Source organism: Anolis carolinensis, chromosome 1 (genome assembly GCF_035594765.1).
Source record: "Anolis carolinensis isolate JA03-04 chromosome 1, rAnoCar3.1.pri, whole genome shotgun sequence".
In the NCBI taxonomy this organism is placed as follows: Eukaryota; Metazoa; Chordata; class Lepidosauria; order Squamata; family Dactyloidae; genus Anolis; species Anolis carolinensis.
The window spans coordinates 276,427,419-276,439,610 of record NC_085841.1 but is presented as its reverse complement, the minus strand read 5'-3'; the positions used below and the strand labels follow the sequence as shown (position 1 = coordinate 276,439,610).

The following is a 12,192-nucleotide window of genomic DNA, read 5'->3' as shown; positions in this document are numbered from 1 at the left end:
TGAAATTGTAGCACAACTATAATTTTAACATGTGTCAATGCTACATAACACAAAAATCTAGTTAAACCTCTTTTTAAAAAACAAAGTAAGATACCCAAATTCACTTTCATTATTAGAATACCAGAAAGAATTAAAACTCAAAATGCTTTGGTAAGTTCATGTTAACAAGGGCTTTGGCAAGTGCATGTTAACAAGTGCCATGCTATTACTACAGTTGAGCCACCATTAAAAAGTATTTACTTTGGCTTAACTACCTGTGAAAATTTCTTCTTCATTTCATCAAATATACTTTGTCTGCATCTCCAAAGCATATCCTAAGATATATAAACACAAAACAGTCTTGAAGAAGTCGTCCTGATATTGTATTTCATTAAGATCTACAGCTTTATTTATACACATCAAGATTTTTTAAAATCCCTTTAAAACAATTGATACTTGAAATCCTAGTTCAGTAATGTAGTTGATGATGTTGTTGCTTTAGATAAAGAATTTGAAATATATAACTTTCTGCATGTTAATTTACAGCTCTTCGAACCCATAGCCAACATAAGCAATGATTTAAAGAATTATGGCTATCATGACCTAGCAAAATCTGGAAATACGTTCTGCTTTTTTATAAAAAAGATTAATACCTAAACGTAATGATTTTGTTATAGAATAGACAATTTCAGTACAATACCATAAATATTTTTTCCTTCCTAATATCACTCAATTTCTCAAAAGATTTTGCTGAATGTTATACAACTTTGGGGGATATCTATAGGGTTTCTTCACAAATAGAAAAATACTCCAGAAATACTTGGAGATATGAAGCTAGAGCAGTATACAAATTTCACAGGAAAGGGGGATCTCATTATGTAATTTAAAACTCAATAAACAACTTAAGGAATATGGAACTGTTTACCATTGAAAAGATTTCATATGCTTTTGTGTCAAATGAAAAACCGTGAATTTGCAAAGACTCTAAAGGCGAGGGAAATCTTAAAATAAATTCTCAATGGCAAAGAAAAATGCCTAGATCCACTCATATCCTACCAAAACAGTAGAATATATTTCACAGACAAGAAAAACTACTTTAATATTTTAAAATATAGATTCACCATAAGCCTTTTCTTACGCAGGAGACAGTAATTTTCTTTTCCCACTGTTGCCCCATGAAATATGATCCACTAAGTTCAGTCAGTGCCCTCAAACCTCTGGAGAGGCCTTTCTGGGAGATACAGGCATAGGGAAGCAGACACTGTTCAAGCTGCCTTCTGCTTGCATAACACTGGATTTCATTCTGTGTTCCCAATAATTAGCAGTGTAATGGTAGATCCTTAATGTGAACATATATTAACAATATAATATTGGAATGCGGAGACAATTTTTGAGGTTGTGAAAACACATCACACATTATCAAGTAAGTGCCTTTTGAATGTGGCACCATCTTTCACACATGCTAATGAGGGTTGTATTTTTCAGAAACTTGGCATCTCAAAATATGATTATTACTATAAAGACAGGTTTGGGTGAACTGTTCAATAACAGGTTAATTCACTAAACTAAACCTCAGACAAACAATGTTCAAATAAGTATACAGGATCGGAAGTTCCAGAAAAGCACACAGCGGTGATGCTAAATTGTCTCCCTTGCCTGTTGTTCTTGTCACTAATTCAGAAAGCCTTCTTTCGTCTGGCATGGCTGATACCAGAAGAGAGCCTGATTGGAAGAAAAACATTTCGACAATGGGAAGACAGTTCAGCACCATTCACCCTTTAGGACTTTTAGCAACACTAACTCCATCCCTCCATTTTAGACATAACTGGTGCAGAGATGAATCTGCATCAATATGTGTAGCTTGAGTCTCAGAATCTTCCTATAAAGAAGTGAACAGAAACATTCTTAGTTGCTGGATGGGCCTACACAACATGAAAGCATTATGTTCCCAAACCCACCCCAATTCAGTTAACACATTATGTACCTATGCCTCATATTTTCAGTTATCACCCTACTTGCTGTGTTCACAGAAGCACATTATTTTGACAATCTCACATTTCTAGAATTAATATCCATCAGCACCGTAGAGATTGAGATCCCATCTAAACTGACTATTTAATGCAGCTAGTTTCAAACTATGGAAGTCAGATAACAAGTTCCTATAAAAGTGTACAAAAGAAAACCCTTAATTCACATCAATGTTCTGTCGTTTGTGTAATCACCACCCGGGCCTCAAACTGGCTCCAGGGTTACCTGTGTAATCATCTGCATAGCGAAACCACTTTCTATAGCCAGTCTGAAACGATGGTAAATGGTCAGTGTAGATGAGGTCTGAGATCATGAAGTGTGTAGTCTACTACTTCAGATGCAAGTATAGGAACACTTATGCTACCAACTTTGTTCTCTTAGTTATGTCTGCATACTGATACAGTGATACCTTGATTTAAGAAATTAATTCATGCCATAACCGTGTTCTTAAGTCAAAACATTCTCATCTCAAAGCAATTTTTTTCCACGGAAATGCTATTAATTTGTTCTGCCCCCCCCCCCCCCTCGCGAAATCCATCAATTTTAATGTGTTTTTAAATAAGAAAATGTACTTCATAAATAACAAATAATGAATAAAATGTTCAGAGATAGGCAGTGCTTGGTTCCATCCAGCCACTGTGGCAAGGAAATGCATGCGAGACAACAAAACGTGTTGGCCAGTGTACAGCAAGGCAAAACAGCATTATTTTCTTCATACTTAAATCCAGTCTTTCCTCTCTTTCACTCCCTCTTCTTGAAGGGAACCAAGTTTTACTGTATTTCAGACTAACACGGCTATGACGTAGGTTAATATCTATAATACATACACATGTTCCCAGAGGAAATCTAGAAGGCTATGTGGTTCTCAACCTAATTTAAATAGCCTATCTTATTATCAACATTCAAAAAGGGAAACAACCAGATCATCAGATTCTAGATGGGAACATCAGGGGTGGCGGGTAGCGAGGGAGCATTAAGTCTCACTGATCATCAATAATACTCCAGAAACACCATCTGTATGAAAGTCTATTTAATTCCACAACCTTTCCAACCTAAAATATAGTCAGAAAAAAATAAGCACAAGAAAATATTTCTTTTTAAAACAGTTTCTCTACTACAAAGCGACAGAACTTCCTTCTGACACTTGAGGAGGCTGTCAGTTACCATGTAAGAGCTGTAATGTAGAAGAAAGGTGAGAAAACCTAAGAACTCCATCAAAGGTAAGTTTCAATATACACAACTGAGCTCTCTAGGGAAACCTTATGTCATATCTATCCCTGAAAAAGCATAAGGGTTCACAAGTATTGGTAGAACTGATGTAGCAAATAGATCTGTCTAGTAAAGAAACCTGCCTCTTTAATTCAATTTTATCTGAAAAAAATTACATGTAAAGGGAGAACATAAAGAGATGAATACTTTGAATTTAGTTTCTTTAATATAAATGATGCAACACTATCAATTACCGGCCTATACTACTTCATGTTAAAACAGATTATGAGCATAAAGTAACAGAGAAAGAAGACTCTATAAAATCCCACTTGAAAAAACTCAATGAGATACTTATCAACTGACACTCTGCAAGATCTAGCTGAAGACAATATAATTTTACAGAGTCACCCTCATTTCTGACCCTAAGATCACATAGCAGGTGCATCCCACCATTTAGACATCCCTCCTATGCAGTATGGAATCCAAATCTTGTATGGAACACATGCCCATAAAACAATGCTTTGTCAATTCATACTCAGCCTTGCTTCTTGATATTAGTCATAAACTTTTGTGACTGGTCAGAATAGCCAGCAAGTTTTCCTAGTCCATATTAAAAAGAGTACTCAGTCAGGGAATCTGTAACAACGAGTCATAATACCTGAAATGCCATTAATTTCTTAGCAGTTAAGACACAAGAAACCAGTTCACACAGATAACTCTGTTCATATCTATAGTTCTGTGATTGGAGATGGAAAATAATAATTTTCCTAAGAAAAAATTCAGAAACCATGATTGAATGTCAATCTCTGGATTACTATTTGCCTCAATCTTGTTACATAAATTCACATGCTGCTCTGTACAAATCATCAAATGTCTTATGTATTATGTATGTATTTTAAACAAGGAAGGAACCATAGATCAAACAGTAGAACATATTTTGTATCCAGATGGTTCAAGTTAATTTCCTGGAGTGTCACACAGGAGGGCTGAAAACCACTTCTGCCTGAAACGATGAAACAATGATACAGTTATGCAGATCAAAATGTACTGAACTAGATGGAACAATTGTCTTACTCAACAAAAACCATTTTTATATCTTTACTATTTTGTTTCCATAGATTTAAGCTTACCATGGTTTTCTAGTTTTTCTTTTCCCCACACCCTGCCAAACAGTCCTCAGCTTTATCTCAGTTCTGAAATAATTTCTATACTTGGTACTAATTTTTATCTCTGATATCTATGAACTATTCAATCATGGGTCTCTATCCTGGTAACTTTGTCTTGTAGGGTTTATATACTTGATGTCTAATTGACATTTGCGAAAAACTACTTTGGAAAGTTATTAACAATAATAATAATTGTATTTCATACCCACCTCTCCTCACAGCTTGAGGCGGGTTACAACATTGTTAAAACACACAATCAAAACACATAATCACTTAAAAACACACTTTAAAAATACACATATTGAAACATATTTACATACAGTACATATTAAAATATACAAACAGAAATTAGACTTAAAATTGAGGTTTAAAATTTGTCAATAAAACTGTCTGGGTAGGCCTGCCGGAACATTATGTTTAATAGTGACAATTTCAGGCAGCAAATCCTCTCGATCTTAACCACTTCATGCAACAGGCACTCCCTAGTACATACTTTTTTAAAAAGCAAACTTTTGTTTGTCTAACTCAGGCTTACAGAAAGTTTCCCAGCAGATTTTTTTTTCATATGTAACATCTTAAAACCCAATATTAAGGTTTTTCAGAATCTTCCATAATCATAAACCTCATAAGGAACAGTTTTCCAATCAAGTGATTCCAATTATGATATCAGTTTATAATTCCCACTGCTCAACCATGTGTATAATCTTGCCAATTGAGAACAACACTTCAGGAGACTGAGAATACAAAAAGAAGTTTATGTTATCAGAAATGTACAGTAGAGTCTCACTAATCCAAGCCTCACTTATCCAAGCCTCTGGATAATCCAAGCCATTTTTGTAGTCAATGTTTTCAATATATCATGATATTTTGGTGCTAAATTCGTAAATACAGTAATTACGACATAACATTACTGCGCATTGAACAACTTTTTCTGTCAAATTTGTTGTATAACATGAAGTTTTGGTGCTTAATTTGTAAAATCATAACCTAATTTGATGTTTAATAGGCTTTTCCTTAATCCCTCCTTATTATCCAAGATATTCGCTTATCCAAGCTTCTGCTGGCCCGTTTAGCTTGGATAAGTGAGACTCTACTGTATTAGTCTACAACATGCCATGTATTTTTCCTTCTATTAACAATCCTATATTTCTTTACTTTTTATCTTTCTATTCTAAACAGCCTTACACTTCTCAACCTGAACTCTCAAGCCCCCTGCTGTATTTTTGGTATGTCAAAATGTTTTAAAGATTCAACAATTAACCATGAGTAGCAGTAGCTGTTCAAACTTTCAACATATGTACTGTAAACCAGAGCTTCTTAAACTACTGTTCAAGATCCCAAATGAGATCGTCCTTGCTGTATGTTGGGGTCACCTCCTTCTCTCCTTTCCCCTTTCTCTCTCCCTCTCTCTCTCTCTCACACACACACCTCTCTGCTTTCCCTTTTCTTGCTCTCCCTTGCCTGCATGTCCCTCTCTGCTTTCCCTTCTCGCTTGCACATGCATCTTTCTGCTTTCCTCTTTCTTTCTTTCTCACATTGTTATATCTGCTTTTCCTTCTCTCTTGCATACATGCATATGTCTCTCTTCCGTGCCTTGCCTTCGCTCTCCCTCCTTTATATAATTGGGGTCATGCAAACATTTCTTAGGTATAAAGAGAGGTCATAAGTTCAAAAACCTTCAGAAGCTGTTCTAAACCACTTCTTCTTAAACCATGAGTCCCAACTCCAAATGCGTCCCCTTAGCTCAATGGTGGGTCCGAAAAATTTGGCAACAGTAAAAGTTTTCTGAACACCACCTAGTGGCTATTGTAGACATTTGCACAAATTTGGTCTGCAGTGTTTACAGTGTAGTTTGCAAAAATTATTCTTCTATACTTCGTAAAAAGGAAAATCAACATATTTAGGAAGTTATTCAAATGTTTGGTTATTATCAGTAAATGTTTAACTTTTATGCCTGTTTTTATACATATATACCTGGGGTCATGTAAAAATTTCTAATATGTGAGGTGCATTATAAAATATAAAAAGACTTACATGAAATAAATAAATAGCTACTTAACATTGTACAGTTCCACAAACATCCTATAAATATTTGACGGAACTTCCACAAGATTTGACTTTTATTTGTTTTTCAACACATATAATAAAAATATAATACATTTATAATAAAAATAAGATTCTGACTTCCAAGAAAAGCAAATCTTCATTTAACACAGAGAGACAGATGGACCTAATTAAACACTTTTATTCTAGACACATTTGACTTCACTTCCTAAAACCTAGTTGCTTTTCTCCAATAGTAGTTCTAATAAATATATAGTCTACAGAGTACAGCTTTATTTTAAAATGCTAACCTTTCCAATTCTAATAGAAAAACAATACAGGGGAATATAAACTACAATTGTCAGGATTCACAAAGCTGGAGAAATAATGGATACTGAATTCTCATTCTCCTTATATTTTATATAAGGCAATATAAATTATAAGTACCCAAAAGTGAATACAGTACAATTTTAGATTTCTGTGACAAAATATAATTTTTATGACATTAAGCCCTAAATTTAAACACTAGTCCCAATTAGGGCAGATGTGATGAATCAATGGAAGGTACACATGTTGACTTACCAATGTATTGGTACATGTATCAATCTACGGTTCTATTCTATTGGGTTTAGCAAGTGGCCCCAGGTCTAAAACTGCAATTCTGTATACTTACTAAAAAGTCAATACCAATACATTTGAGTGAACATGCTTAAGATTACACGACAAATAGGACTACTCTAATTCAAGTCAACTAGAAAAATATTTATATCACATAGCATTTCTGCTGTAGCCTCTGTTTATGTTCAGCCTACTTAACTGACTGCATCTCCTCCTATGAACCTACACGACCCCTGAGGTCATCAGGAGTTTATGATTGGTGGGAACGAGAGAGGCCTTTTCAGGATTTTGGAACTCCCTTCCTAAAGAAGTTAGAATGTTTCCCTCCCTGTTATCATTGAAGAACCAAGTTAAAACTTTCCTGTGGAAACAGGCCTACCTTGAAGGAGAATGAATGCTAGACCTATTGTGTGTAATATTCAAACTGAATTAGACATCTGGCAATGGACCTGGCTACGGCCTAAATGAATGAATACTATATGAGGTTTTTAACTTATTGAAGGTTTTAACTGTCTTTTTTTTGTTTAGATACCAACTACATTTGATGTGGGTTTTTTGTTCTAACACAATTCCATTATATGTATCTAAAAAAAGCCAAAAAAATTTCAAAACTCTTCATAGCCCAAGCTGTTAAATACAAGCTTCTAAATGTATTCTAATCACTACAGGTATGGCAATGACTGCCAGCTTTTGTCATTAATCATTTCAGCCTGTAGTTATCTACAATTACTGCCAAATGTCTTATGCTATTAGTTTCCTTTGCACCTTGGCTTGGCACATGATATTGTGTTATCCTTGTTCACTTTGATATAATTCAGGAGATATCTATGTAGCTGTATATCATACATTAACTTTGGAAAATCATTTCATGTAATTAATGAGGTCCTTCTGCTTTATATACAGAACAATCAAGAATTAATGATACTAACACAAAAATGGGATATTCCAGCATCTTGTTTTTTTATTTTTTTCCCCTTCCATACAAGGAAGATTGGGGTTAAATCAATGCACAATAATGATGAACTGGAGTTTGGAAATCCTACAATGGTGAAGATTAAAATACTGTTTTCAAAGCAGAGGCATCTCCTAAATAAGCTCTTGTGAAAGTGTACATTTGCACTACTGTATCTAAAGAGATCTAGACAGAAAAAAAATTACTGAATGAACTGTGATTAAAAAAAAGAATACAGCAGCTTACTGTTATTATATGCTGTGTCACTATCCTGCCATGGCAATCACATTGCTTGGAATTAAACATTCTTAATAGTAAGGACTTGATATTACAATAATTATTGTAAAAACATATTAGAAACACAAAGGTTTTATTTGACTCAAAGAGGTACTGTATTCTCTGTGTTAATAGTAAGCAGTTGATATTAGAATAATTATTGTAAAAGCCTATTAGAAACAAAAAGGTTTTATTTCCCTAAAGTGGTACTGTATTTTCTGTGTAATTTGATGTGTGATTCTAAACTGCATGATTACCCCGACAAGTAGCAAAAGTTAACAGAGGACTTTTCAATGTGCACATAAATGATATAGCACTGAAAGAATCTACAAATAATTTATTACACCTAACAATGTCATTCTTTGTAGAAGAATATATTAAGATAAACCCATGTTAGAAATTAAGACACAATATCTATTGGTGGAAGCATTGCAGCAACCGAAACAATAGTGTAAAGAAAGAAGAGATATATTTCTTTCCTACCTCTACAAAAAGTTACAACAAACTCCTATTCCGCATCTTCAAACCCAAAATTTTGAAGAAAAAACTATGTATGTCTGCCTTAGTCTCAAATGTATTTATGCAACTCTTATCACAAATGCCAGGAAGTGTTGTTTCAAAATTCCCCTCAATGATGTACAAACTCAGTTCCTGAAATACTGTTAGAATCCCTAACACTAGCTGCACTAGCTGAGGCTTCCGAAAGTTGAACTCCAAAATATTTGGAGTTCAAAATCAGGAACCACTGCTCCAAATGAGCCAGACTATAAAAATCAGAATTCTCAGGATTCTGTTTCATTCACCATTTTCTCAATTGCAAGGTCAGTTATGAAAAATGACTTTATAAAGTTCTTCAGAACGTCCCCTGTAAGCAAATAAACAATCCAGCACATGTTCTGGTGTAATATTGTTTATTTGCACAAGGCAACCAAGGCACTTCCACATGGGTCAGATGTACACAATCCCCTGCAACAAACTATAGCGTCAGGGCAGTCAAGTCCTTGTGCAGAGGCAAAAAGTTTGCTAACAGTTCTTGTGCAGACAGCAATGTTTTCTAAGGCCTCATCTACAGTGACCATTTAACCCAGATTTAAGCAGAAGAAGTGGTTTTACTGTGGCAGATGATTACATAGGAAACCCTGGAATCAATTTGGGGCCAAAATGGTGATTACACAAACCACAGAGCACTGGTGCGTATTAAGGGCTATCTTTCTTCAACTTTAGTAGGAGGTTGTTGTCCGGCCCTTCAGTGAAGATGGGGCCCCATTCAAAACTACCAGCTGTACCTGGAGAGGAAATCCTCCTCTACAGGGTAACTTTCACTCTTTGAACTTTCACACACACCTGTCACACCGCTCCAACCCTTCACCAGGGCCCTTGCAAACTCTGGCACCAACCTAAACTCACGCCTTTCACTATGTGAGTTAACTCTTGGATTCCCAGGAGAGACAAGGCAGTAAGGATGTTCTTTTTGTTGACAGAGAGGAGAGGGAGTGAGGAAATTCCCACAGAGATCCCTTCAAGAATGCCTCTACACTGTCAAATTAATGCAGGTTGACATCACTTGAACTGAACTGCCATGGCTCAATGCTACAGGATCCTGGGTGTTGTAGTTTGGCGAGGATCCAAAGCGCTTTGGCAGGGAAGTCCTTTTAAAATCTCAATGCCCATGATTCCAGGGCATTGAGCCACACAGTTAAAGTAGTGTCAAACTGCAATAATTCTACTATGTAGATCAGGCATGGGCCAACTTCGACCCTCCAGGTGTTTTGGACTTCAACTCCACAATTCCTTACAGACTACTGGCTGGGTTCCTGTGAGTTTTCCAGGCTGTATTGCCATGTTCCAGAAGCATTATCTCCTAATGTTTCGCCTAAATCTATGGCAGCCATCCTCAAAAGTTGTGAGGTGTTGGAAACTAGGCAAGTGGGGATTGTGGAATGTTCAGGGTGGGAGAAAGGACTCTTGTCTGCCTGAGGCAAGTGTGAATGTAGCAATTGGCCAGCTTGATTGCATTGAATAGCCTGGCAGCTTCAAAGCCTAGCTGTTTCCTGCCTTGGGGGGGATCCTTTGTTGGGAGGTGTTAGCTGGCCCTGATTGTTTCGTGTTTGGAATACCCATCTTCTGAATTGTTCTTTATTTACTGTCCTGATTTTAGTATTTTTTTTAATGCTAGTAGCCAGATTTTGTTCATTTTCATGGTTTCCTCCCTTCTGTTGAAATTGTCCACATGCTTGTGGATTTCAATGGCTTCTCTCTGTACCACCTGCTGTTAGGAATTGTGGGAGTTGAAGTCCAAAACACTTGGAGGGCCGAAGTTGGCCCATGCCAGATGTAGACGCAGCTCAAGATACACTTCTCGGGCCCATAAATCCTCAGCGCCTTTGACGGGGCTTCGACGCGAAGTCGCTGAGGAAAAGCCAGGCTCGGCCCTCAGCCAGGGAGGGAGGGAGGGAATGAGCGCGCCTGCCCGGCCAAGACCTTCCTCCTTCCCCCTGACCGAAGGTGGCCCTCATCCTCGAGACCCCGTCCCTTCCGCCTCCGGTGCCCTTGGGCCTCGGGCCCGCCCGCTCACCTCTTTGGGGACCAGCTGGTTCTCCTCACTGGGCACCATGGCCCGTGGCGCAGGCAGGCCGGGAGGCGGAGGAAAGGAGGGAGAGCTCGCAGGAGTCTTCGTCAGCAGCAACAGCCCAAGGAGCCACCGGAGCAGGAAGGAGGCGCGGACGTGAGGAGAGAAGGCGGCCGCGGAGGGGTCGAAGACGGCGGCATGCTTCCCTTGTTCTCGGTGGCGGCCTCCCTTCTCCTCCTCCTCCTCCTCAGCCCCCCTCAGGGCCTCCGAGCCACTCCGAGACGACGACGACAGCAGCAACGCCTCAGCGCCCTCCCTCCGCCAGCGCCAATCAATGGCAAAATGGCCGACCGCGGCATTCTCGCGAGGCTTCCAGGCTGCCCTCCTCCCCCTTTCTGAGGCAAGCAGCGCCTTTCTCTCTGCGCCACACGCCTCGAATTAATATGTCAGTTAATGCGAGTTGACACCACTTGAACTGCCATAACACAATGCTGTGGAGTCCTGGGAGTTGTAGTTTGCCAGAGCTGTTTGGCAGAGAAGGCCAAAGGTCTTGGCAGGCTGGAAATTCCCGTGATTCCACCGCACTGAGCCACAGCAAAGTGGTGTCAAACAGCATTACTTCTACACTGTAGAGCAGGTATGGGCAAACTTGGGCCCTCCAGGTGTTTTGGACTTCAACTCCCACATTTCCTGGTCTCGGGCCCCTGCCCCCCTCAGCCACTTAACATAGATTAAGGCATTCAGTAGGCTTTTAAAAAACGCTGCCTCCACACTCACACATACAGGGTTTATCAACATTTTAATATTGGTTTGAGACTATTCTATGACTGCCATGCTGATAAATTCTGTCAGACTGAATTTGTGGTGTGTTTTTCTTCTTGGCCTTCTTCCTTGGAACTCAATGTCATATTCAAAGAGTTTCTGGAAGTTTCCCATCCAGGTACTGGTCTTTCTATTCTTTTTGTTCTGACAAAGTGCCAGAAGCTTGAGGAAAGGGGGGGGGGGGTGAATAAAGAAAAAATAAGTACATATTGCATTTGGTTTATTTCTTTCTGTTTAGAGAGGAGGATCAAAACACTGGTAGTTCTAACCAATTTGCACAAATACATGAGTTGCCACTTACGCATGGGATATGCCTTTGCTGTGATACAGCACAGTTGTTCAAAGTGTTTATGATGTTAATCTCAGTTAATACAAACTCCAGAACATCCCATTAATAACCAAAATGCACTAGAAGCATTCCTACAAGTGCTTCCTATATTACAGGTGCCTAGCTTGGTTATTTACTCTGAAAACAGTATATAATTTGTCTTTAATTTCTGTTGAAGGATTTGAACTAATAGGCACCTTCA

The 12,192-nt window shown here is 38.0% G+C and overlaps 1 protein-coding gene across 4 annotated transcripts in view; it reads right to left on the bottom strand.

Annotated features, from left to right (window-relative positions):
* usp47 (ubiquitin specific peptidase 47) overlaps positions 1–11,163 on the bottom strand; it is a 66,959-nt gene extending 55,796 nt beyond the window's left edge. For 2 of the 4 annotated variants that reach the window (XM_008115935.3, XM_008115936.3), the window contains exons 1-2: positions 10,847–11,162; positions 255–314 (exon numbers count right to left, since the gene is read on the bottom strand). In XM_008115935.3, the coding sequence (XP_008114142.1) occupies positions 255–314; positions 10,847–10,885 (99 nt within the window). In that variant the 5' untranslated portion in view covers positions 10,886–11,162. Of the gene's footprint in view, positions 1–254; positions 315–10,846 lie in introns of all 4 variants that reach the window. The other 2 variants (XM_062967700.1, XM_008115937.3) reach the window with 2 other exon arrangements.
* Positions 11,164–12,192: the final 1,029 nt, after the last annotated feature.